The following is a 26,288-nucleotide window of genomic DNA, read 5'->3' on the forward strand; positions in this document are numbered from 1 at the left end:
TGTTACTAAAAATAATAACACTGTGATCAAAATCCGGCTTTTTCGGGTGCTTCCGTTAGAAAATATGACGTCATCTTGACTAACACATAACTAGACGATGTTCCGTAGTAATTTAATATCCCGGGCGGACACATTTTCCGTATCCATACTTGAGTTGTTTCCAAATGAATGTTCCGCAAGAGTAGAGAAAGTTTCCGTGAGTTTGTGTGCACCGGATGAATTTGGTTTGAGAGCCTGGATAAGCGAAATATCCATCTTTCCCTTGACAAAATTCTATGAGTGAAGAATGGTTAAGATGATAGTGAAATATCTGGCTGCAAATGTTCTTTTTTTCGGTAGATTCGATTATAGCGAGTACAACAGATAATAATTTTTGCCGTTGTACCGTAAACAGCAAATATTGTCAAATTCATTTCGCCGGGTGAACGTTTTTTTTATAAGAACAAACTATATAAAAACATTGGCCAAAATGTAAGAACATGTTAAGAACATTTTTAGGCTTAAAGCTCAAAAAGTTAAGAATGTCCAAAGTTTTCAAAAATTTGGATGTTCTTATAAAAAAAGGTGTATTCCCAGCGCCAGCATACCCTATTTTAAGGATCGAATCAATGATAAATTGCCCTCATTTTAATTGTTCAACTGTAATTAAGACAAAAAATTACAAACAGAATAAACAAAAAAGGTTTGAAACTTACCATTGATATTGAAAGGGGATGAAGTGGTTGTGGTGGTTGTCGTGGCAACAGCTGGTGTCTAAAAGATAAAGAAGATGGGTGCAAGGACTTTTTACTCAAATTGAAATTGACTTGGACCTTGACCATCAGAGTAACTTAACCGTGATTAACCATGACCGTTATCAATAATCTGTTATCCGATGCATTATCAACTTTCTAGAAAGAGAAAGCGCTGCGAGAAAAAGCAAGTCCTTTGGTAAGATCTGTAATAAGGGTGTTATCAATATTTTTAATTATCAAACATTTATCGAAGATTTTTTAGTAACGAGGATCTTCTTAACTTTTGATGAAGGGGGTTGAGTTCGAGTTTATTAGAGTGTAATAAAATCGAACTGTCAAGATTAAACTCGATATACCTGGCACGTTGTTCCTGTGAATCCATTGAAACATGTACATGTGTATGATCCGTGTGGTCCTTCACCGTACCTGTTACGTGTGCAACGTCCTCCGTTCAGACACGGGTTTGGATAACAACCGTGGTACTAAGAGAAAGAATGTAGATTGACAGGTACTGTTTAAAAGGGACATCTATACCTGATAAACTACAGTCAATATAATGAGGATCCTTTTCAGTGAATACAAAAGTAACCATGACAATGATCAAGTCCAGGAAACCGTAACAATCAAATCCCAAGTAAGAAATGTAGAAAAAAAAATCAAAGTTGAATCACAGTAAGTAAGTAGTACCACATTTATTCGGTCTCTCGAATTTCCTTTCCCTTAAAGAGGAGTGAGAAAAATATTTATCGCGATTCAACTGTATTTGGATTTACCAACGAGCAAGGCGCACATTGAATGTTATCAAAGTACGTAACAAGATTCTGTAAAACTTGAAAAAATGTCTTGCTTTTTCTGTAAGAAAATTTGTTGAAATACATACTTGACATTGAGGTCCGTGGAAACCAGGTGCACAAACACAATAAGCTTGGTTGTTATGCGCGACACAAGTTGCTCCGTTTTTACAAAGGTTGGCTGTAGCACATGGTGACTTGGCCTGTAGAAACATGGTGTAAATTTCCGTTAATATAATACACCCCTGTGTCATAGACCCGCTGGATCCCAGCCCCACTGGTAAATTCACTTTAATTTCATCCCGATTCGATATTCAATGTTTGAAAATTGTACTTCAAAACCATCCCTACTAGATTTTTTTAAACCTTGGAACAATAGAATTTCTATACAAATTGTGATTTCAATAAGAATTTTTATCTCCACTGAGGAAAAAAGTTCCATCGGGCCTGTGAGACAGGGGTGTTACAATTCATAAAAGTTTCTAGAGTATTCGTTATACAGGACTGGTGCAGTCAGTAAAGCTATCAAAAACAGTGTCATCCGGGGGGGGGGGGCTCATCCGGGCTAGGGTGATAGTTGTTTTTCTATTTTTCTTAAATCAGGAAACCCTTCATAAATTTTGCAACTGTTCGATAAATAAAGTACTTCAAAAAAGAAGAAAGTTACATGATGACCAATCTCTCCCTAGCGTCTAGATTAAGAAAAACGTCAGCGGCCGATTTTTTTGAGGGGCGCCAAAATACAAAGAGCGCTAAAAGAAGCCTTTGATTACTAATTTCAGCGCCCCTTTGTTTTTTTACTTAGGATTGACAGTTTTCGGCCCAAAAAGAGAGAAAATACCCCAAAATTTTCGTGTTCGCTTCGCTCATGTAATTTTACAAACATACTTTCTTTTCATAGGAGGTGCCAAAATCAAAATTTTCAAAAACTGCCTCCCCGGTTGGCCCGAATTTTAGACGACCCATCACGCTACTGCTTGGAATGACCCGAGTTGTGTTAAGTTTAGGCTACCGTTTTCCCCTTAATCTTATCTGAATAGTGTTTAATGTTTTTTTTCTTCAATATCCTATGCTTATATCTTGAGAAATTTCCATACCTCACAGTTTCGACCAGAATATCCGGTAGCACATTGACAAGTGTAGTAAGTAGGATTGGAACTAGACAATGAACACGTGGCCCCGTTTTGACATGGAGATGGGTTGCAAGCTGATAACTAAAAGTGAAAAAAATAGTGATAATAAATTTACTGGTGGATATCAACCAATCAAGTACCACTGGTATCATATGAGATTACTCGATGTTTTTTAACTGATTGAATTGGGAAAAACTTATCTTAAAGAATCTGTAAGCATTTTTTGGTTAATTTCCCAAGAAACTGGATTTAAAAGCGAACCCTAAAAATAAGCTCTCACAACAAAGTCTGTAAATTAAAATCTATGGTTTTATCTCAATGTTGATACAAAAAGACATTTGAGTATTCTTTCAACAGCCCACTTACCAAACAAGTTGGACCAGAGAATCCGGTCTTACAATTACAAGTGTATCCAGATGTCGAGCCGTCCGGAGTACAACCAGCTCTGTTTTTACATGGATTAGAATCACAACCTGAAGCCTGAAATGAGAAAAAATTTTAATGTCAAGAAATTGCTTTTTTTTATATCGAGTCATTTTGTCATTCGAGGCTGATTGAAATTAAAGTTGACGCTCTCTAATTCGACCTTCAAGGGGAATTGGATTTTAATCGAATAAGGGAGCGTCGTTTATGAGAGTTTCTTGTTGACGGTGACTTTAAATTTAATCGATTAATGGAGCCTATGGAATATTAGAATGTCGACTTAGAGAGCGTCAATTGTATTCTATCAGGGAAAAGTCCAAAATGTACCCCTTTTAGTTTAAATTAAATTTTTGAATTTTTGGTACGCATTACTATTTAAAGATAATGTATGAGTGTTGCTCTTAATTGCCATTGTTGGCGAATCGAAAAATTTCATCTAAGGAGTTCTTTTTTTCATCGAATTTACTTACAGTACAAGTGAGACCAGTATATCCAGCTGTGCATGTGCACTTATAGCCATCTGTGGAACCATCGGGCGTACATGTGGCGCCATTTTGACATGGGTTAGTGTCACATTTAGATTGCTGAAAAAAAAGGAAAACCACAAACTTATTAGTCCAGTATTAAAGGTCTTGTTGAAAAAAGAAGTGCAATGACAAGGTATGACACCGAGATATTAGTTTTTAGTCAAAAGACTGTGTTTCCTGACTGACTAATCGAGGCAATTTACCTCATTGTTCATAGTGTTTTTGCTTTTGCTGGGAGCTAAAACATGTCCAAAGACTCCAAAAAAGAGAGGTTTGCAAAAATATAAAAAGCCCATAAAAATTCAACCGAGGATCAAGTATGCAGAATTTCAGCCAGGTTTGACCATTTTTCGAACCTCTAGTTTTAGCCTTGCTTTGGTGCTAAGTCTCGTCCAAGCCCTCAACCAACCCCCCCCCCCAGAACACAGAATACCAATAAAGGCAGCTTACCTCACAAGTGGAGCCAGTGTATCCGGCAGCACATAAACATTGGAATCCAGGGTTGATTGTGATCGTGTTACAAGTTCCACCGTTTTTGCATGGTGAGTTAGCACATCCACTTAACGCAATCTAAAATCACGGTCGAAATATATCGAGAACTCCGGTTATTTTAATGTTTTTCAAAATTTAAAGCCCTAAGTCTAGCGTTAAAACTCTACCCTTCGATTCAAGCCTACTTTAGAGCACTTTTTCTCAGGTATTATGACCTTGATTGTAAAATATGGTATAGAATGATTCATTGCATTCTGCTTTTTCATTTTGCTTTGTTTTTGATAGGCTGGTGAATGAAAAATTAACTTGAAAATCTAAGTCGGCAAATTAAAAGTTTACGTGAATATGTACTTGAGGCAGCGAACTGAATTATATTAGACCTGTAAATTGTTATAATTTTTTGTGCTTTGGACCGGAGAAATTTGCCGTTCACCGGGTCTAAATACGACAACTTTCAATGTATAGATCTCGAGATAATTCATTTTTAAGGTGGATAAATATGCTGAAAAACTGCTGACTCAGCAAAAAATATCGATAATTTTCAATATTTAAACTAAAATATCTCGATCTAGACATCGAAAGTTAACAAACCATACCATTTTTGGATACTGCTAATTCAGGGCTATCCAGTTGTGGGAATGACTTTTTCTGAAAATGCTCATAGGAAAATGCTGACGTCATCGGAAAACGCCAAAAACGTCAAAAATGCCATTTCTCGGTACCAGGTGGTCGAAACTTAACAAATAACCCCATTTTCTTTATCTACTTTTCACGCTGAATCCGTTGGTATTCTCAGATATTTGATTTTCAGACTTCGAAAAAACCGTTAGTAAAGGGGGACCCTTGATAAGTTCTATCGATTAACTAAAAATCGATTCACTCGAAAGCTGCAGGAGATTCAAAGGGCAAATTTTTTTGTCAATTCTACACCCTATTAGGAGCATAATATCAAAAATAGTCGAACGTGCGCAACGGACTGGGCTCAACTTCAGTAGCTTCAAATTATTTATAAGCCCAATTGTAGACCCCCAGATATTCATCAAAGGAATAAGCCAAATCTGACAATTTTTCGAAGTCTCCAGGCTACCCCAAGGTTTTAGCCTCGTTTTGGCGAAATATTCGTCCCCAGGCTCCAAAAATCAAAAGTTTTGAAAAATGAAAAGAATACCCCCAGATATTCACCCAAGGAGCAAGTGTGCAAAATTTCAGCCAAATCGAACAATTTTTGAAGTCTCCGGGCTGTCCCAAAGTTTTAGCCTCGTTTTGGCGAAAAACTCGTCCCCAGGCCCCAAAAATTAAAATTTTTGAGAAATGAAAAAAACACCCTCAGATATTTACCCAAGGAACAAGTGTGCAAAATTTCAGCCAAATCGAACAACTTTTAAAGTCTCCAGGCTGTCCCAAAGTTTTAGCCTCGTTTTGGCGAAAAACTCGTCCCCAGGCCCCAAAAATTAAAATTTTTGAAAAATGAAAAAAACACCCTCAGATATTCACCCAAGGAACAAGTGTGCCGAATTTCAGCCGAATCCAAGTATCTTTGAAGTCTCCAGGCTGCCCTAAAGTTTTTGTGACAGACAGACAGACACACAGACAGACACACAGACATTGTTAGATTGTAGCTCAACTGAAGTTGAGAATTTGCCCTGATCTAAGGGGTGCCCTACGAAGTGACACAATCCACTGCCTCGGCTGCTGGTCTACAACTCAAAATCTGAAAACAATGTTTACATCAACAAATCTCGTTTGAGACGACACTTTTATTATAGTTTTTAACAATGCCAAAAAAATATTAGGGAACAGACAAATATTCAAACTTGGTTGAAAGACTAAACTCAAATTCGTCTTCGAGAGAATTCGATCACATTTTGAATTTTGAACAATTCTTACCTGACACGTATCACCACCGAAGCCACTTGGACATTGACAAGTAAATCCTTTGGCTGTTCCATCCTGGGTACATGTACCACCATTGAGACAAGGTGATGTATCACATTTCGATTGCTATGGTTACAAGGTTAAAGAGAGATACCATTTGATTTTCCGTAAAAGACACTCATCAATATTAAATTTACAAAGACATCGGGTCATTCTATTTTACACGTTTTTTTTTATAAGAACAAACTATATAAGAACATAAGGCTTCGAGGCCCAAAAATTTAAGAACATTCTAAGAACATACTAAGGCTTTGGAGACTTAAAAACATGCATTTTCTTAAGAAATTACATCAAAATGCTCAAAAAACGCTGAAAATAAGAACATTCTAAGAACATTTTTAGGCTTCAAATCGATAAAACAAAGAACATCCGAAGGCTTCGAAAATTTTTGACGTTCTTATAAAAAAAAACAACGTGTATACCGTTACAGGAGAGGCTGGACGAACATTTCCAGGGGGTAATACGAGAAGAATTTCCAGGGGGTTTCTAAATGTATTTTTTTAATTTTTCCAGATGTTAAAAAGATTGATTTTAGTTTATCCAAAATCACTTTAACGTATACAAAGAATTTTTCAAGGGGGTATCCACATATATTTTCAAGAATTATATTTTTTGACTTGAAAAAATTCGGCCACTCCCCTTTACAAGGATTGTAGTGCTCATATTGTACATCTTCAAAAATAAGGCTTACCTCACACTGTGTGCCGAAGAAACCAAGGGCACATATACATGTCACTTTTCCAATACCTGGGATACAAGTAGCGCCATTTTTACAAGCGGTTGCTGAACAGGAAGCAAGCTGAAAATTGGAATAGATTAAAATTGAATTAGGCGGTCAGAATATAATTGTACAAAATCACTTAAACCACTTTAAAGCCCTTTTTAATGAACTCATTCAGGATGGAGAATATAGCGAGTTACGTTTTGCAATTTCCACATCTTCCGATTTGAGAAAAGTTAAGTGTTTTCCAAGACAAACCGGTTGAAACAAATAAAAACTCTGAAGCTAGAAAATAATTCAGGAAGCCAATGAACCAATAACGATATAAAAGCTGTTACAATGGAGTCCCTTTAAGTCGAACCTTTGCAGCTCGAATATCTCCTTAACTTGAAAAAGTTTCATGGTCCCTTCATTCGACAATGCCTTATAAACCTTACTCCATAACTCAAAATTTGTGTCCCGTGCGTTTTCGAGTTATGGAGACTCAACTGTAATAGACGTTGAAGCGAACGAATGAACGATCAGAAAAGGACAAATCTAAAAAAAGAATCGAAAACTCGTTTAAATAAACTCAAAATTCACTCACAGTACATGTGCTTCCTTCAAATCCGGTTGAACAGTTACAAGAATAACCTAACGATGAGCCGTCAGCGAGACATGATCCTCCATTGGAACACGGCGTAGAATCGCAAGCGGACGCCTGTAAAACAAAATAAAAAAAAAGACATGAAATTAAAGTGAAATCCGAAATGAACTTAATATTTATCTAGAATTGTTCCTTTGATTAAAGGGACGTAACAGTACTTGCGAAATTTGTAAACAAACTGTATGCAGCGGATACAAAATTAAAACAAATGCCACATATCAAAATCAAAAATAAAACCAAATATGGCTAATTTCGATTGTTCAATTGTTTTACAAGTTTGTTTTGGACACGTGTTTTTAATTGTTCTGTTTAATGACACGTGGTTCGCACAATGTTTACATTTTGCTACTTTAATGTCCCTTTAAAGTCAGGCAAATATCTTTAAGTTATCGCCAATGAAAGGTAAAATGCTAAAAAAAATATATCTAGCGCTATCTATTTTAGAAGGAAAGCTTTATATTAAAAAACCTGTATTTATTGAATGACTTATCGAGCTCTTTGGGAAAAAATTCAAGTTCGATATATATATATGGGCTGTGGACGATCAAGGTAACTTACAATACAAGTGAGTCCAGAGAAACCTGGTGCACAGTTGCAGATATAGCCAGCAGTCGAAGCATCCGGCGTACAGGTGGCACCATTCTTACAGGGTGTGGCATCGCAGTTCGAATTCTAAATATGATGGAAAATCATATCAATCAACTCTTTCTATAAATATACATATCAATCCTTAAAGTGTGGACAGACAGTTTGGAGTTTACCAGAAAAGATTTACACCGTTGTATTAATTTTCTCATACACTCTTTTATAAGAGAACATTTTAATAAGAATATGAGGCTCAAAATCAACAAAAAATAAGAACGATTTAAGAACAATGCTGAGCCTGAGATTACTCAATTTCAAACAATTTAGGGGTCAAAGTAGTAAAAATAGATAGAACGCCTAAAATACCTAAATTACATCCTATGAATAAGAACTCGCGGATAAGAACAATTTGAGGCTCAAAGTGCCAAAAAATCGAGCGAAGAGAGTGAACCATATTAAAAAAATAAAAGAATATTTATGATAAAATTGGCCAAAAAAAAAGAAAAGAAAATGGTAAGAATACCACCATCATGGAAATTGGCAACTGAACCTAAGAATGCCATTTCTAGAGCATTTTGTAGTATGTAAATTGCCAATTATTACCCAGCAATTCTAAAAGGTTCCATAAAAATACCAAATTTTTGCTTGAGGTATTATTACATGCTAGATTTTGGCTGGGATTGGATCCAAATCTAAGAATACTGTAAGAATATTTCAGGATGATTTTTCCCAAAAAGTTAAGAATATTCATTATGAATCGAAAAAACACCATTCTTATAAAAAAAGCTTGTATTTGATAAATATTTACCAAACATGATGATCCAGTAAAGCCTGTGGCACACGAGCATGTGAATCCATTAACACCTGGGTTACACGTACCACCATTTTGACATGGGTTGTCAGTAGGGCAGCCCATAAGCTGAAAACAGAAAAGAAGAAAGAAAAATTCGTTTACTTTGAAACTTGGAGTGTTAGGCAACCACCACCAAAAAGGTTGAGAAACCCTTATTCGCAAAATGGATACAAATTTTCATAAGAAAAAAAGTTCAGGGTCAAAATACTAATAACCAGGTTTGAATAACAGAGACAAAGTTGCTATACCTGACACTGGTCACCGGTGAAAGATGCTGAACATGTGCAGGTGTATCCGTTTGTTGTTCCGTCCGCTTTACAAGTTCCGCCATTTCTGCAAGGAGCTGATGAACAAGCTGAAGCCTGAAAAAAAGTTTGTGGTCAAAAGTCTGTTTTAAGAAACAGGGATAAGTAAGACAAATTTTATGTTAAGGACAAGCTTAAGACAAGTCTGCAAAGGAGTTCTTTATTAAAAGTCTGCTTGAGGAAACTGGAAAGAGTGAGACAAATTTTGTGAAAACAAACAAACACATTTTGTGGCCAAAAGTCTAAGTGAAAAATATCGCGATATGACTTTGTGCTGACAAAACCAGCTGTAATTAAGGGTAATTTAAACAAACAGAAAACACCGAAATTTCCAGATTTTCTCACGTCGAAGTAAAGCAACCTTCATGAATGTAAGAAAAAAGTTTCATAGGTAAAGTATTGTTAAACATGTTTGAATAAGAGAGACTTACAGTACAGAAAGCACCAAAATATCCAGTTTTGCAAGTACAAGTGAAACCATCACCAGAATCGTCAGGAGTACAAGTTCCACCGTTTTGACATGGTGAATCATCGCAGTTAGATGCCTTGGAGATAAGAGAATAATATGAAAACGAAGTTAGGTTCCTTGAGAAATTTTACGAACACCATTTGTTGGCTAACGCAAAATCTTTAAAATTCTAGGCTAGACAAAAAAGAGTTTATCTTCTCCTCGTAAAGTTTAATTAACATACAGTATTAATAGAAAGCTCTGGACTGAACACCAAGCTTAAATCTTTCGCCATTTCACAGATTTCTAAAGATTGGCGAATTCGTTTAGAGAGGTCTCAAAGTCGAAAATTTCAGATCTTAAACTAAAGTCAGGTCAAAACAATATTTCGTTAGACAGATCAAGGCAATTTATCTCAACGCTACTACATAATCCATGGCAGCACAGGAACAAGTAACCCGTCAACTAAAGGTTATGGTTAAAATTCTGAAATTTTAGACTGACTTATCGAAGCAAAGTTTCAAAAAGTTACATTGTCAATATACTATATTTTGAATCTGATAAATCGAGAACATTTACCTCACAAGTTGCACCGAAATAACCAACAGCACATGAAAAAGTGAAACCGTCAGCAAATGTTTATGGTCAAAATGCTATAATTTTAGACTGACTTATCAAAGCAAAGTCTTAAAAAGTTACATTGTCAATATACTATATTTTGAGTCTGAATAATCGAGAACATTTACCTCACAAGTTGCACCGAAATAGCCAGCAGCACATGAACAAGTAAAACCGTCAGCCGATCCGTCTGTTGTACAACTCCCTCCATTCTTACATGGTAATGAAGCACAAGCTGATATCTAAAGAAAAGATTAAAAACACATTCAAAAAAATCCCTAGCCTACGTGTATCTATTACATACTATTTTCCATTCGAATTTGAATATCGTGAATTAGAAAAAGTTGGTTGATGAGATGGGGTTTTTATAAGATACTTTAATAATTTGTCATTTGAAGTAATAAAAATGACGCGTTCTTTAGAAATATTAACAAAATTGTTTTTTGTTACTGGTTAACGATCAACCAAATCAAATAAAAGCTTGTAAAAACTCCATCTTGTCCCACATTGATGGTTAAGGAAACTTTACGAATTTCTAAAAGTTGCCATTGAAGATGGTATCTATCAACGGATTCGTGCTCCTTATAGACTTATACCACCGTCGTCGGTTTTTACAGACACTTTTCGAATTAAGAAAACCTGCTATCGAAAATAGCAGATGGTTATTAAGTCAGCAGTTGAGAATAAAAAAACAACATAGTTTCTACTTACAATGCAAGTGTCACCAGAGAAACCAGGTAAACAAGCACAAGTATAACCTGAAGCTGATCCATCGGGTGTACATGATCCACCATTGACACACGGAGAGGAATCGCAAGCGGACCCCTGTAAAGTGTTGATAAAGAAAGATTTAAGGTAATATTCCACGCGGACTGATTTTATTATCTTCAATTCAATCATTCAATACAGTTGGAAAGAAGGTATATTTCCAACCCCGGAGGGTGGGGGTACTACCCTTGCCGACTGACGGGGGTGCTCCGCTGAGGTTCGATAAATGGACCCTACGGGGGACTCATTTTTTCAAAGATTTTGCCAAAATTTACGAAAAAAGTAACCCTGAATGGGACTGAAATTCCAAAATTTTCTCAAATTTTCTGCTTTATATTTCAAAGGAGAATAAAGATTCGTTGAACTTAGTGAACTAAACGTTCGCAACACATAATTTTCGCTCTAAAACGAAATGAATCCATTTTATTGATTACAAGTGACGTAAAACTTGAATGTAACCAATAGAATGGCTTCATTTCGTTTCGGAGCAAAACAGAATCGTTACGTGCGCGAACATGGTCTAAGAACGTTACGAGTTTAGAAAATGTTTAGGCTTAAACCTAAAAAGGTTTAGCTTCAAAGATTTTAGCTTTTATTATTAAAAAACGTGTAAACTTATCAATGGCGCACCATTGGTTCTTGAAATGATATCCAAAGTTCACTTACAGTACAAAGTTGACCGGTATATCCTATTGCGCATGTGCAAGTGTAACCAGAGGCAGTGCCGTCGGGTGCACAGGTGGCGCCATTTTGACATGGGTTAGATTGGCAAGCTGATGTCTATAAAATCAATCAAAAGTTGAATGGAACGGAGAATTCAAAATAATGAGACTCCACTTGCGCGCGCTGCGATCGCACTTTTTGGCTTCAATCCTTTTTGCTTGGAAAAAAGATTACGTCATAAATATGTAGCGCGCGCTTGAAAAAAAAGTTGAACACATTTCAACTCTTTTCAACCGTTACGTCAGATCGCGCCAATGGAGTTGCTTCATTTTTCTTTTGACCAATGGCGTGGAAACTTTGATCGAAAAAGTGTGATTGAAGCGCGCGCATGTGGAGACCGGCCTTTACGGTACAAGTAGGACCATTGAAGATATATGGAAAAGTGTTCTCTTTAATTCAACCTCGATGTCCCAGTCAAGAATAACAGTGTTTTGTACTAAAGCTTACTATACAAAAAGGAATATTGTGTCCAAGGGAAATAACGCAAGGAGTTATGTCTCCTTTAATTTGACCTCGATATCCCAGTCAAGAATAACAGTGTTTTGTACTAAAACTTACAGTATAAATAGGACCATTGTGTCCAAGGGAAAAGACGCAGGGAGTTATGTTCCCTTTAATCCGACTCGATGTCCCAGTCAAGAATAACAGTGTTTTGTACTAAAACTTACAGTACAAGTAGGTCCAGTATATCCAGCAACACAGGAACAGGTATAACCATCTGGGGTACCGTCGGCTGCACAAGTCCCACCATTTTGACAAGGGTTCAAATCACAATTTGATTGCTGTTATTTGATTGGTTAAAAAAGAAAGAAAACAAATGATAGGAATTTGAAACATTTTAAAACTTTTTCCCTCTCTTATCTAGCCGATGGTCAGTATGCGACGTCTAGGTTCTGGAAACCAATGCTCTCGAATATCAGGTTGAGGTCATTGCATTGATATCACCTGACGTCAAAACAATAGCGTGTTTATGTATTCGAGATAAATCGAGGGGGGACGGTATAAAGCAAAGTTGACATTTCTCCAAAATCACCGTCCACTTTACTCGACGACGGTAAAAACACCCAAAAACCGTCGTCTGTTTAGGTGAGCAAAGGCGTTCATCAACCATCGACTTTGTTTTGTATCGATTTCACTTACCGTCGCCCTCGATATCCTCCGATACATAAACTCGGTAATAATCTCAACTGAACGTTTGTAAACCTGATAAAGACCTCCACTAAGGAGGTTGAAATATTGTTTAAAATAAAAATTTATATGAAGAATGATCATTTATGAAAATTCACTAAAAACTTGGCTCGGGGTAATCATAAGCATGATTCATAATAAGCATAAGCTAAGCCTGGATGCTTTGAGAACTTAAGCATACACGAGCCTAACCAAGGGGCATACACTTTCTTATAAAAAAAACATGTATCAAACGATTTTAAGGGCTCAATGTTCCTTTTTTCCCCGTTCACAATATTATGTGAATTAAACCAACTTACCACGCAAGTGGCTCCAAAGAATCCACTTGGACATGTACAGATGTATCCAGGACTGGCTCCATGTGGTGAACAAGTGGCACCGTTTTGACATGGCGTTCCAACGGAACAAGGGTTATCCTGTTAAAGAAAAATAAACAGCTTGACGGTGGAATCAAACTTGCTAGCAAATAAACGATTGTATTTTGTACTTTTTATATAGGTTCATGTTGTGTTTTTAAGATTTGGACCTTAAATGGGACCTTAAATGGGCCATTCCATTTTATATCCATACAGGGGGGTAGACGAACATTTCCAGACGGTGATCCGAGAAAAATTTCCAGGGGGTCTTTTTTCATCTTTCCAAGGGGGTAAGAAGTTATTCTAAAATTTCCATTGGTAAAAGAGCCAAATAAAAGTCAAATAAAAAGTCTTGAAAAAGTCAAAAAGTTTCTTGAATGGGCGGATGAGTGGAGCAAAATTTATGGGCGGTTGGCGTTTTTGAACCGATTTAAGTGGAAAATATTGGGCGCCCGAAAGCGGTGGGCGTCTTTGTTGGGAAAAAGTCAAAACGAAAGTTTGAAAAAAGTCAAAAAAAAGTCAAATGAAAATTCAAAAAGTCAAAAAGTATCGCACACCTTTTTTCAAGTGATTCCCCCTCGTCCTGTACAAAAGAAAAGTGGCTTCAATTTCTCTTGCCTGAGAAGAGTTAAAGTTTCGTCTCTAGTCCCTCGGGCTTGAAACTCAATGACTAAATAGTTTAAGAGCAAGAGAATAGTCTTTACTTACTGCACAAATTGATCCAGTGTAGGGGAATAAACACGTGCATGTGAAACCAGGCGATAGGCTCGTTGGGTTACACGTAGCACCATTTTGACAGGGAGTTGTAGAGCAAGCACTAGTCTAGAAAGTGAAAGAAATAAACACAACGATTAATTGACGTGTCCTTGCCTAACCCTAACTTTTAGTAGCCTGTATATCAAGGCTGTCTAAACTTTATTCTTATTTCTAATGTTTCTGGTTTACCGCCTGGTCTTCTTAAAGCGATTTGCATTCCAATATCAAGAGGCAGCCCATGTATACTTTGTCAGTTTATTGTATTAAGTTTCCTATCTACTACTCTACTAATCTACAAATCTGTCTTCTAAGGTCACCTCCTAAAAATTACTCTACAATTCTTCCAAAAACTGTCCTAATCACAAGCATCTGTGAACACATATCATGGCAAAATTCGCGTTGCCATGCGTGGCAGAGCCGTTATACAATCAGTATGGCAATACAAATTATAAATACCGCATGGAGCTTAAAAATTTCCGACCCTGGGTTTACACGCATCCAGGAAGAGAAAATAGCAGAAAAATCGAAATAAGAAAATACTTTAGAGCTTGGAGATTGATTATCTTAACTTACCTCACAGTTAGTACCGGAATATCCGTTTGCGCATGTGCAAGTATAACCACGTGATACATCGTATGAGATTGCGCACTGAGCACCATTCTGACATAAGTTGTTATTGCAAGCGTTTTGAACCTAAGAAGTGGGAAAAAAAAGATTTATAGTGTATATAGTACCCTAAAAAGACACAAGTAAAAAAGTGGCCGATAAAATCTCTAACTAAAGGGACATAAAAGTACTGACAAAATTTGTAAACAAATCGTATGCAGCGGATACAAAATCAAAACAAATGTCACATGTCAAAGTAAAATAATAATCAGCCTATTTTTCATGGAAAGAAAAAAAACATTTGTTTTGATTAGAAGGTTCTTAAAAAAAACGCATTAAAAATGTTATTTTCTCATTCTCAGCCTCAGCATGTTTCTTTAATGTTTCTTAGTTTTTAGTCATTCAAAGTGTGTTTCTTAAAATAAACAACGGTGTAGACCCAAACTTACATTACAGAGTGGACCAGAATAAGCAGCATCAGTACACGTGCATGCAAACCCTGCTGTTCCAGTTGTTAATATACAATCACCATTTGCTCCACAGATACCATTGTTATTCGTACAGTAATCCATCTAATATAAATTGAAAATGATTAAGAGACATATTATATATGCTTTGTGTAGGCGAAGAAAACCAATACACGTTTTTTTTATAAGAACACACTATATAAGAACATAAGGCTTCGAGACCCAAAAATTTAAGAACATTCTAAGGTTTTGGAGACTTAAAAACATGCATTTTCTTAAGAAATTACATCAAAATGCTTAAAAAATGCTGAAAATAAGAAGATTTTAAGAACATTTTTAGGCTTCAAATCCAAAACACTAAGAACATCCGAAGGCTTCGAAAATTTTTGACGTTCTTATAAAAAAAAAATGTGTAACAGTACTTAATGCTAATTGTAACAGAGCTTTATACTAGTTTGAGTAAAGAAACAAGTAAATTTCATACTCAAAATTTTATGTCATCCCGGGGGGTACTAGGGTTGCGAGCTGACGAGTATGTGCCGCCCAACTTTCGACCCTCGGACCCTTAGCGGGACTAAAAAGGAGAAAAAATGAAACATTTTGCGATTTTTACGACCATTATTGGGACTAATTTGACCAACCCTTATTGGGACTGAAAATCATTTAGGACATTTCACGAAGATTGCCATCCTGGATATGCGAAATGAAACTAAATCAAATTGTTTCTTTACTCAAACTTAGTATGAAAAAATATCAGAATTTAGACTTTTTTTTCTCGAATATTATGGAGCAATTTGTAATTTATCTTATCGGGGAAAACTTCGTCAGGGAAAAATATTCGTCACTTGACCGAAATTTCGTCACTTTTCCCCGACGAAGTTTTCCCCAATGAGGTATTTTACTGAAGTTAAAAAATTCGGCTTTTCGATCTGCTCGCCATTATTCGATAATATTGAAAGCAACCGTCAACAAAAATCTGCTAAACGACGATGTACCATTTGAAACGCTCCCTTATTCCCTTATTCAATGAAAATTCAATTCTTCTTGAAAATCGAATCAGAAAGCGTTAAGTGTAATTTAAACATGGTTAAAAAAAATAAACAGACTTACATCACAGGCTAGGTTGTCGGTACCAAAGTATCCAGTGTTACACATACACTCCCAACCTGCGGCTTTGGTAAAAGAAGCAATGCATTGACCATTTAAATCACAATCAGTAATGGGTGTACTACCTGCACCTGCAGTTGCACAAGCGTCGGATACCTAGACAGGAAGATGATAATAAATTTTTTAAAGTTCGAGAAAGCGCATATTTCTTGATATTATGTAACGGGAAACAGAGTTAGAGATTGAGGAACTGGGTACTGTATTGGCTGATTGATCACCAGCTGAAAAATACATTCTCATGTTGCACTTGGTACCGTGTCACCACTATTCATGACGATATGCACCATTGCAATGTCTTCCACGGACACAACAGCTGATTGGTTACAAGTGGAGTATTGACTGATTTTACGTCACTTACAACCGATCAGCTATTGGGTCCGTTACCGTAAGTTGGTCAAATATCGAGATCCATCGGCTAATTTCGTCACCTTTCTTTAGAGACAGGAACAATATGAAAGTTTAAATCACTGATCGAAAAAGGATCATTCCTCTGTGACCACTGAGCAAAGAAAAACTGTTATGACTTTTTTATCAATTTCAGCTGATAAAAAGAGTGTCGGAATTAGGTGAGGGGTGTCAACATTAGAACAAGTTACGGTATGTAATGTCAGAAGACATTGCAATGGTGCATATCATGTATTACTTCTCATCATAAGATGAGCTAGAGGTTTACAATGAGTATAATAGCGCTCCGCAACGCATAAAACATCATAATTATAACTTTTCACTTTTTTTGACATAAGTTCCATTTATACTGAGATGGAAAAATCGTCTGAGACGAGTAGTTTGTAAAATGTGATCTGTGGAGATCTTATTTATTGAAACATGAATAAAAAGTACACTCCTCCATAATGCTCATTTTCTAAATATTTCTAATCGTCTCAGTACAGTATATGGCCCCCAAAACGTGGGTCGTCATTAAAATGAGGATTCTCACCTGTAGATTTATCCGAATTAGACGATTTTTGTTTATTTTGAAAGAATGATGGTCATACTTAAAAATGAGCATGTTTTTTATGGTTTAAGACAGCTTCAAAACATATTTGCGTCTGAAGGAAATATTTCACCAAAATTAGATAAAAATTGCATGTAACCCACTCTCGCTCTATTGATAGTGAAAATAAGTTATGAAAATGGGGTATAGGAAACTTTCTACACTTAATAGCCTTTCAGAAAATGAAGATACATCTGTGACTTTAGAAGATGGGTAAAAAATATAGCATCTTTAAGGTCAGCCAGTATTTTGGAGTCCTAGCATTGATAAAACCGAAAATTCTAAATATGACAAACAGCAAAAAGTCTTGGAATTCCGTTCCTACCAGCTTGACTTAATAGTTTATAACAAAAAATTAACATTATATATAAAATTTTTCGCTGAATCAGCAAAAACGGCAAATTCTGTCATTTTTTTGCAAAATGTAGGAGAAAAATACCTTTAAAGCTTAATATTTTCAGTTTTAGTTTCAGTTAAGCTGTTTTTCTAAAATGTTCACAGCATTTTCCATACATGAATCTAACTATTTTCAAAAGAGATTGGTTTTCAGAAACTTGATAAAGACGTTGTTAAATCAAAATTGTCATTTTGAAAATTTCTAAATTTTAAGTTTGGACTTTGCATCATCGATAATCTTGGAATATTAAAAAAAAATCATGAATTTTACATCCATCTGGTCGTAAATTTAAGGGAAAACACAAATATGTTCATAGTTTCTCCCCCTATTACCACTGGGCTTAATAATTTGATTTTAATTACACCTACGTTTTGGGGGGGGGCCCAAACCTGCGTTTTGACAACCAGGGGTATACTGTAAAAATTTTATCAAACAAATTTATGCCAAAAACCCTATAAATCACATTTCATAACTATGGTCAAAATTTTGTATTCATATCTTAAAGAGATCTCGAGAAATTGCTAAAATTGCAAACCTCCGTTTTGGGGGCCATTAGAAAAAAGCTACTGGATCTTTAAGCGATTGAAAAATAATGTTGTAATTGAAAGTTTTGAAAAAGAACTTCTGGGAAATAAAGTAGAGATGTTAAGGTTTTTCATGCAGCAAAAGTTTTTGTAAAACGTATTTTCCTCTAGATTTGAGAGAAATTTAAAATTCGATCGACGTTTTGGGGGCCACATACTGTATTACTGATGCATATACTTTTAGAATAAATTGGCTTCCATTAACCCTTTAAGTGCCGATGTCGTATATATACGACATGGGCTATATAGGAGGGCGAAGCCCTCCTGTAATGCCCAGTTTGATTTAGAAATCGTTATTTTTGGTCGAACTCGTAGGAATTAGATTGTCCTTTATGGTCAAGCAAAAAAAATTTCAAAAGTAAGTCTTTCCAGCGAGATTTTAAGCGAAAAAGTCAAAAAAATGCAAAAAATTGACAAAAATTCACTTTTTTGAGATTCTGACCGTTTTTTGACTATTTTTGGTCAACGAGTGATCCAAGAACCTCCAAATTTGGCCCTGTTTTACTTTATTCTGTCTTCTAGTGAGTCGATTTGAAGTTTTACCACTGGGCACCATCAGTTCAGTCAGGTCCGCGCAGCGGGCCTGACTGCTTTAATTCCCTAACCTACCCCCCCCCCTTGGCCACCGCCCACCACGCCCTTCCTAAATCGGGCGGCGCCAAAGGCGCCCAAAAGAAAGAGGAGACTCTAAGCTATCCAACGAGCTATATACGAGCTTCTAATTCATTCTAGATCAGAAGATATAAGCCCTTAAAGTTTGAACTAGCAATTTTTAAAAAAAAACTTAGAAAAAAGGACCCTGGCACTCAAAGGGTTAAGTATATAGAACTATTTGTACGAGTTGCAATCCTACAATTCAATGCGGCTCAATTAAAGATACGTGCAAGTTGCTATATATCTTTTGTCAATTAAAAGATTAACGCAAAGGTTGTTGGGATTAAAACTCGTACAAACACATACAGGGTGTCCCTAATAAAAGTATCGAGTTTGAACATGCGATTGAGTAGAAAGTTTTAAGTGTGTATTCACAAAATTGTATTTTAAGCTCTCCCTCTTTTTTCTTTGTCATTACGTAACAATAAAAACATACTCTGCCTGTTTACAAATGCAACGAAATTACGATCATGAGAAAAACGCAACAATTAAAATATGTTTGTAAAGAATCGTATGTAAAATAATAAAAATGGAATGTATGGAACAATAAAAAAGTAAAACGAGGGAATTTGAATTTTTATTAATTTTGATTTTTAAAGACGTACATTTATGCAACAGGGGAATAGTAAAAGGGCTATTGATTAATTTATACGTTGTAACTACCTTTTGTAATGAGCCTATGTGATGTGTGTTCTTATATTTTAGCGATAACACACACAAACTTTTTTACTCAATCGCATGTTCAAACTCGATACTTTTATTAGGGACACCCTGTAGAGAGTAATAATCATGTCAAAAATAAAATCTATTTTTAGATTCAATGCGGTGCGCTATTGAGCATTGATATGTATTAAACGACTATCTGCTTTGGGGATTGATAAAAAAATAAAAATAGTAAAATCAATAGTAATCGATAACTAATCAAACCAAGACATGTGTCCTTCAGGGTTTTTCCCCCACCATACCTAAAAAGGAAAATTTTCCATTCCCCCCGGATCTCCCCACCCTGGCTCCCTGGTCCCCCCACCCTCAGATCAACTTCCAGTCAAAAATTTGGTGTCAAAAAATTGCCTGAAAGCATTAGCCATTGCCTCAAAAAATGCCTTCAATTTTGATCTGCGAAATCCTTTTCCCCTCCCTATTTTTATGTTTAAGCCCCCCCCCATACTTGGTCTTTTTTCAAAAATCCCCCATTCCCTGAATTTAGGGGGAGGGGAGAGGACTCTATTTAAGACTAAAAATACGAACATCGATCAGTTATCGATATCTTATGAATTAATATTTATGATCGATTTTACCGAAAACGAAAATCTGGTACTTACCGAACAATCGAGCCCGGAAAGCGGCGCTACACACGCACAAGCAGCTGTTCCGTCCGCATTAAGGGTACACGTCCCACCACCTGCGCACGGGTTGGTGGTGCAGGCAGAAGTCTAGAGAAAAAATACACAGTTAGATAAATATTTTGCCGAAGTTATGTAACATAATAAAAATCCGCAAATATTGATTAAATCTTTCGAATTTATAGATATTCATGACGTAATGTTTTATACGGAAGCACCCAAAATAGCCCGGGTGTTTGCAACTAAAGTCTATTCACGATAAGTGTGCACTCTTTTTTCATTTACTTATTACTTTTGAATGAATTCTTCAATCTTAATAAATTTGGTATCATTGGAAAGATATTACAGCTGATTGAAGTCTAAAAACGCTGATTTCTGCTGTTTTCTGCTGTTTTTTGGGGTCAATCACTTATCAACTTTGTATCATAACTTTATATTGAATAAATATTTTAGTGAAATTTCTTCACAGTGATGACTTTCTAAGATCAAAGAATCTCTCCAGTGAAAATGAAAGTTATAGCACTTCTTTACAAGATCTTCATTTTTTTCTTCTTCATTTTCATCTTCAATTTCAGAATCTTTTTAAACATTTTTTTATTTCAAATTGTTCCACTCGCTAATATCTTTCCAATAATACTAAATTTATGAAGATTGAAGAATTCCTCCAAAAGTTATAGGTTAATGAAAAAAGAGTGCACACTTATCGTGAATAGACTTTAGTTTTATTGTTTGAATTCAAAATTAATGGACAAATGACCGGTTTTTTTTTGTGGTGCTTCGTACAAAACATTACGTCATGAATATTACGACTTCATAGATGCGATTCTCGTACGCAAATCGAACATTTACTTCAATAATGGCGGAAATTACGTAGCTCAACTTAAACCGGAAAACCTCTACAGCTGGCACACAACGTTGTTTCAACGTTCATCTAACGTTATATGGACGTTGAAACAACGTTGTGTGCCAGCTGGGGAACGAACCTTGAAAATTTTTTTTTGGTTTTAGAATGTATTATATTATACATGAATTTGAAAAATGAAAAACACCAATTTCATTGAGAGGGATCAAGCATTGTTACTTTAACCCTATTCATACTAGGCTTTTAGGGGAGGTTCAAAATTAGGTAGGGGGCTGTTCCTGTACCACCCCTTAACTTTTGATCTAGTGGGTCTTTCTGGATGAAATTTGGCACACAAAACCATTGTCATATAAGGTAACTTTTGACAAAAGATTATTTTGATGACATCACTCATCATGCCCAAAGTAAGCAAAAACCAAAAATTTCCTTTGTTCTTTTGAATGGCTATCCTTTTCTAACAAAGGCTTTAGAAAAAAGTTCCCTGAGTCTAAAATGCTTATTTTATCCTAAATATTTTGATAAGATATGGTTTAAACGATATAGTTGACATAATAAATAATAAATTTGTATTGAAAATGTGTCAATTTTTGTGACACCTTATTGTCAGAAATATCATCATGCTTAAGATGTGAAAATTTTTAGGTACCAAATTTTTTGAAGCTAAATGAAAGTTAGGAATTTACAGAAAATTTCATGATAAAAGCTCGATTATTTCAGGAGCTATTAACAATTGTTTCACCCCTGAACATAAACAGCCCCTCCTAGTACGAATAGGGTTAAAGTGATAAACAAATAGTTTGAGATATTTTGCATGTGGATTACTTTAATGGTGCTAAGCAACACCCCTGTGTCACAGACCCGCTGGGACCCCAGCCCCACTGGAAAATTTGGCAGAAATTTCGTCCCCGATGGGAAAATACTCTGAAATTTCAGCCCCACTGAGATATTGATTTTGAATTCATCCCCATTAGAAAGTTATAAAATTGCACTCCAAAACCATCCCTACTGGGTCTTTTAACCTTGGAACAATAGAATTTCCATCCCCATTGGGATTTCGATAGGAGTTTTTATCCCCACTGAGGAAAAAAGTTCCAATGGGGCTGTGAGACAGGGGTGTTAAGCAACACCTTCGAATTTTCCTCTCTAATTTCTTTCCAAAGTCGAGATAATAAAGTTATAATTTTTAGACTTATAGCAAGAAAACAACGAAACTTTGAGGAGGAACACTGTATAAAAACCCATTTTTCAAAGTTTTCAAAATAAATGTCATATCTTAACCAACAAAAATATTATGAGGTTTTCGCTCAGGACTTTCGAACGGGAACGAACACATTTAAAAGATCTCAGACTATCTAACTATCCTTTTCAGTTGAAGGAGTACGAATGCTAAAAAATAATACGTAACACTCACCCACAAAAGGAACAAGAGGCCTAGACACGTCACTAGTTTTTTCAACGGACAAGATCGTACAAGTTAAGTGTGTCTTAGCCCGGGATCCACATAAACATTTTAGTTGTTTTTGGAAGGTAAAAACAGTATGAAGCAATGTTTTTATTTGAGAATAATAGGGATTGCAAATCTGTTATTGATGTTAGTTTCTCATTTTATATCATATCTTTCAACTCAAAGTAGTTTTATTGTTATTGGGATTTTTAACATTTTCTCTCAAAATGGCGAACTCGCCAAACGCTCCTACCCTACTTCACATGGCATAGTGAAATTAGCCAACTATTATTGGCCTTGCAGTCAGCAATTTTAAAATTAACGATTAAAGATTTTAATTTCTGTTTCCTTAGTAGATGAGTAAAACTTTCGCGGGCAGAAACTTTCGCGGGCAGAAACTTTCGCGATTAGCTACTGTTTGCTAAATGTTTTGTTACCAAAAAAGATTTAAAATAATTAAAAAAAAATTTTATATGAATTTCCGAAAGTTCTGTCTGTGAAATTTCGGCTAAAGCCATAATTCGCTAAACTTCAATTCACTAAATTTCGCGACTTTTTGACTTCGCAAAACTCTCTGCCCTTAAAGTAGTAACTTGTATGAAACAAGTGACTTTTACTGGAGAACCAAAGAATTCGTCTATGTTTCCCAAATACAAAAATGAAGATTTTTTATAAAAAACAAAATTATATTTTACTGGAGAACCAAAGAATTCGTCTCTGTTTCCCAGATACAAAAATGAAGACCTTTTATAAAAAACAAAATTATATTTTACTGGAGAACCAAAGAATTCGTCTCTGTTTCCCAGACAAATAAAAGAAGAATTTGTATGTATAAAAACTTACACCACAGGTTGCACCAGTAACACCAGTAGTACAAGTGCATGAAAAACCAAGCTGAGAAGCATCTGGAGTACAAGTCCCACCATTTTGACATGGGTTACTAGAGCAGGCAGATAACTAAATAAAATGAATGAATGTAAGATTTCATAAATATTATAATGATCATTTACTTCTAACAATAAAATAACGACAAATGATGGATTACTTGCAAGAGCAAGTTGTGTACTCCCTAGCTTGATCAAAGTAACTTCATTATGACATCGACGAGCCATAGCTTTATTGCGTCGCAAAAACAGGGTCAATGATTTCTAGTCAGCACCATAATCACCCTACAGCCTAGTTTAGGTATCTGTCATTAAATAGGTCCACTGACCCTTATATAACCGGGACCAAGCTTTCAAAAGTGGTAACCTAATGGTAGCACAACTCGATGTGGGTCATTTTATAATTTATTGAATTTTTTTGTTAGTTTTTTTTCACCCACATTGACAAGTGCTATGGTACCATTAAGATACGACAAAAAACTCCGATCAAACGATTTTTCTAGGTCAGGATTAAGAAACATTGTCTAGGGTATATAAAGGTCAGTGGATAGGACCCATGCCTTTTGTGGCATCACATCTTGTAATAAATAATTAGTGTTTTTTAAATCACAATGATCTTTAGATCTTTTCAGTTTCAAAAGATAGGGCAAAAGTACTCGATAATCCAACCAAAATATAGAGCAGTCTATATTAAAAACTCAGAGTGCACACATATGCACAAGAGTGAAGATTCTCGATTATCCAAACATAATATAGAGAGATTTGTACAAAGACTTTTGATAAAAAAAAATCATACCTCACACTGGTCACCAAAATAGCCGGCTACACATGTGCAAGCGAAACCGGTATCACTGTTATCTTCCGAACAAGTTGCTCCATTCTGACAAAGCGCACCGTATACTGCACATGTGTTAGCCATCTGAAATCATGAGAGAAATAAATAAATTCATCACAGATATTCGGAGAACATTGTTTGCCTGACTACCAGATTTGGCTAATAGATAGAGCAATAGCGTGATGGCAGGCGGGCCATGCCCCTCCCCCCCCCCTAGTGGAGCAATTTCAAGGGAGCAGCAGCAAGAAAAACCTTAACAATTTTGTACACCTAACGTTTTGGGAGCCCTGACACTGCGTTTTAACAACCAGGGGTACACTAAAAATTTTATCAAACTAATTTATGCCCGAAACCCTCTAAATCACATTTTCAAACTATGGTCAAAATTTTGTATTCATATCTTGAAGAAATTTCGAGAAATCGCTAAAACTGCAAACCTACGTTTTGGGGACCTTTAAAAAAAAGCTACCTATCTTTAAGCGATTGAAAAAAAATTTTGAATTGAAAGTTTTGTAAAAAAACTTTCGGGAAATAAAGTAGAGATGTTAAAGTTTTGCATGCAGCAAAAATTTTAGTTTCCTCTAGATTTAACACTGTAACACTAATAAATGATTCCATTGGTTTTTAAGACGCAAAAGAGGCTATATCTTGTTTCAATTTTGATTTGTAACCTTAAATGGAACTTTAAAGGCCGCTCCAGCTTTCGGCCCAATTAGGAGGGGGAAGGATGTGCTAGGGTTGGCAGTTGAGGGGTATGTGCGGACAGAAACTCCTAAAACCGACCCTTATAGAGACCCTTAGAAATTTTAGTGACCTTTAGAGAAACAAAAGTTTTTTCTTCAATTTTTGAAAAATTTCCTACTTTTAAAAAGACTTGTTAACGGTTTTTTTCGCTCGAAACAGACCCATATCGTCCACCAAATATCTAACACTTCCTATTGTTGCCTAAAAATCCCAACTCGCTGGTTTTGCAAACATAGTTGATCAACTTACTTGACATAAATTACCGGAAAATCCAGTTAGACATGTGCAAGAGAAACCATTAGCACCAAGATCTGTACAAGCCGCTCCATTTGCACATGGATTTGTTGGCGCGCAGTTTTGAGCAAAACTCTGTAAAAAAAGGGAGAAAATGTTTATTATATTTACATTACGTACATTTGCCTCTTTCCCATATTCGGTTTTCAAGGAACATAGACTTCAGAGAAAGATTCGAAAGATTCGAATTACAGAAAGTATTTTACAATATTCTCCAACGGAGGGGATCAATATTTTAGTTCGAATTACAGAAATATTCGTATTATAGAGGGATTCGAATTATAGAAAGTTGATTGTACTTATCATACACAAACAGGTTACAATTTATCCCAGGTTTTCGGGAAAGAGCTTAAGAGAGTCCGATTGTGCTGTAGATTAGATTTTCAGTAAAATCGATAGTAATCAGAAAATTTCATTTAAACTTTACCATCCTAATATATTTGAAGATAATATTTCCGTTTGTCGGGAAAAGTTACACTTTGAATGCCTGCCTGGTAATATCTTTCGATAGTCACATTTAATTGAGTAAAAGAGCCTGTTTATATTACGTTTTTTTGTTAAGCATAGGGCTCCATCGAGTAGAGGCTTGGCATGAAAGTTGTATTGTTCTAAAACAATAGATCCATTGTTTTAAAGCACTAATCTCTTAGCCTGGTTATGCTTATAAGTGTATAGACGCGTGGTGAACCAAATAAGATAAAATATTGCAACAGTTTATGCATTTTTATCACGTGACTTTAGCAGAGCTATCCCGTCTTCAAGATAGATGAGATAGAGTTTTTATAAGATACTTTAATAATTGGTCATTTGAAGTAATAAAAATGATGCGCTCTTTAGAAAAAGTAACAATATTGTTTTACTACTACTTAACGACCAACCAAATCAATTAAGAGCTTGTAAAAACTCCATCTCGTCCATCAAGATTAATCTTTTTAAAGCAGAATAATGCAATATTTACCGTGTGAAATACAGCGAGCAGTGCAAAAAATAACATTAAAATTTTCCCCATGT

At 35.7% G+C, this 26,288-nt stretch overlaps 1 protein-coding gene across 1 annotated transcript; it reads right to left on the reverse strand.

The window, feature by feature from the left end:
* LOC136802290 (neurogenic locus notch homolog protein 1-like) lies at window positions 1–26,288 on the reverse strand. Its single transcript, XM_067059005.1, has 29 exons — window positions 26,236–26,288; window positions 25,233–25,352; window positions 24,201–24,323; window positions 23,364–23,477; window positions 20,194–20,304; window positions 16,186–16,338; window positions 15,058–15,180; window positions 14,576–14,695; window positions 13,955–14,068; window positions 13,190–13,306; window positions 12,371–12,484; window positions 11,646–11,759; window positions 10,923–11,036; window positions 10,340–10,453; window positions 9,577–9,690; window positions 9,089–9,202; window positions 8,796–8,906; window positions 7,961–8,074; window positions 7,343–7,456; window positions 6,727–6,834; window positions 5,988–6,101; window positions 4,059–4,178; window positions 3,552–3,665; window positions 3,025–3,138; window positions 2,623–2,739; window positions 1,615–1,728; window positions 1,091–1,216; window positions 696–753; window positions 1–273 (listed from the first exon to the last, which is right to left on the reverse strand). The coding sequence occupies exons 1-29, from the start codon at window positions 26,284–26,286 to the stop codon at window positions 113–115; spliced, it is 3,315 nt and encodes a 1,104-aa protein (XP_066915106.1). The 5' UTR covers window positions 26,287–26,288; the 3' UTR covers window positions 1–112.

The sequence above is a fragment of the Clytia hemisphaerica genome, unplaced genomic scaffold, assembly GCF_902728285.1.
Source record: "Clytia hemisphaerica strain Z4C2 unplaced genomic scaffold, Clytia hemisphaerica genome assembly, whole genome shotgun sequence".
In the NCBI taxonomy this organism is placed as follows: Eukaryota; Metazoa; Cnidaria; class Hydrozoa; order Leptothecata; family Clytiidae; genus Clytia; species Clytia hemisphaerica.

Bases quoted from the DNA above. Each gene is read 5' to 3' on its own strand.
- LOC136802290 (XM_067059005.1), bottom strand. From the start codon at position 26,286: ATGGGGAAAATTTTAATGTTATTTTTTGCACTGCTCGCTGTATTTCAC. The intron at 12,485-13,189 runs GTAAGTTGGTTT...ATCAAATAACAG, and splicing joins TCTTTGGAGCCACTTGCGTG to CAATCAAATTGTGATTTGAA. The intron at 8,075-8,795 runs GTAAATATTTAT...CATCATATTTAG, and splicing joins TTACTGGATCATCATGTTTG to AATTCGAACTGCGATGCCAC.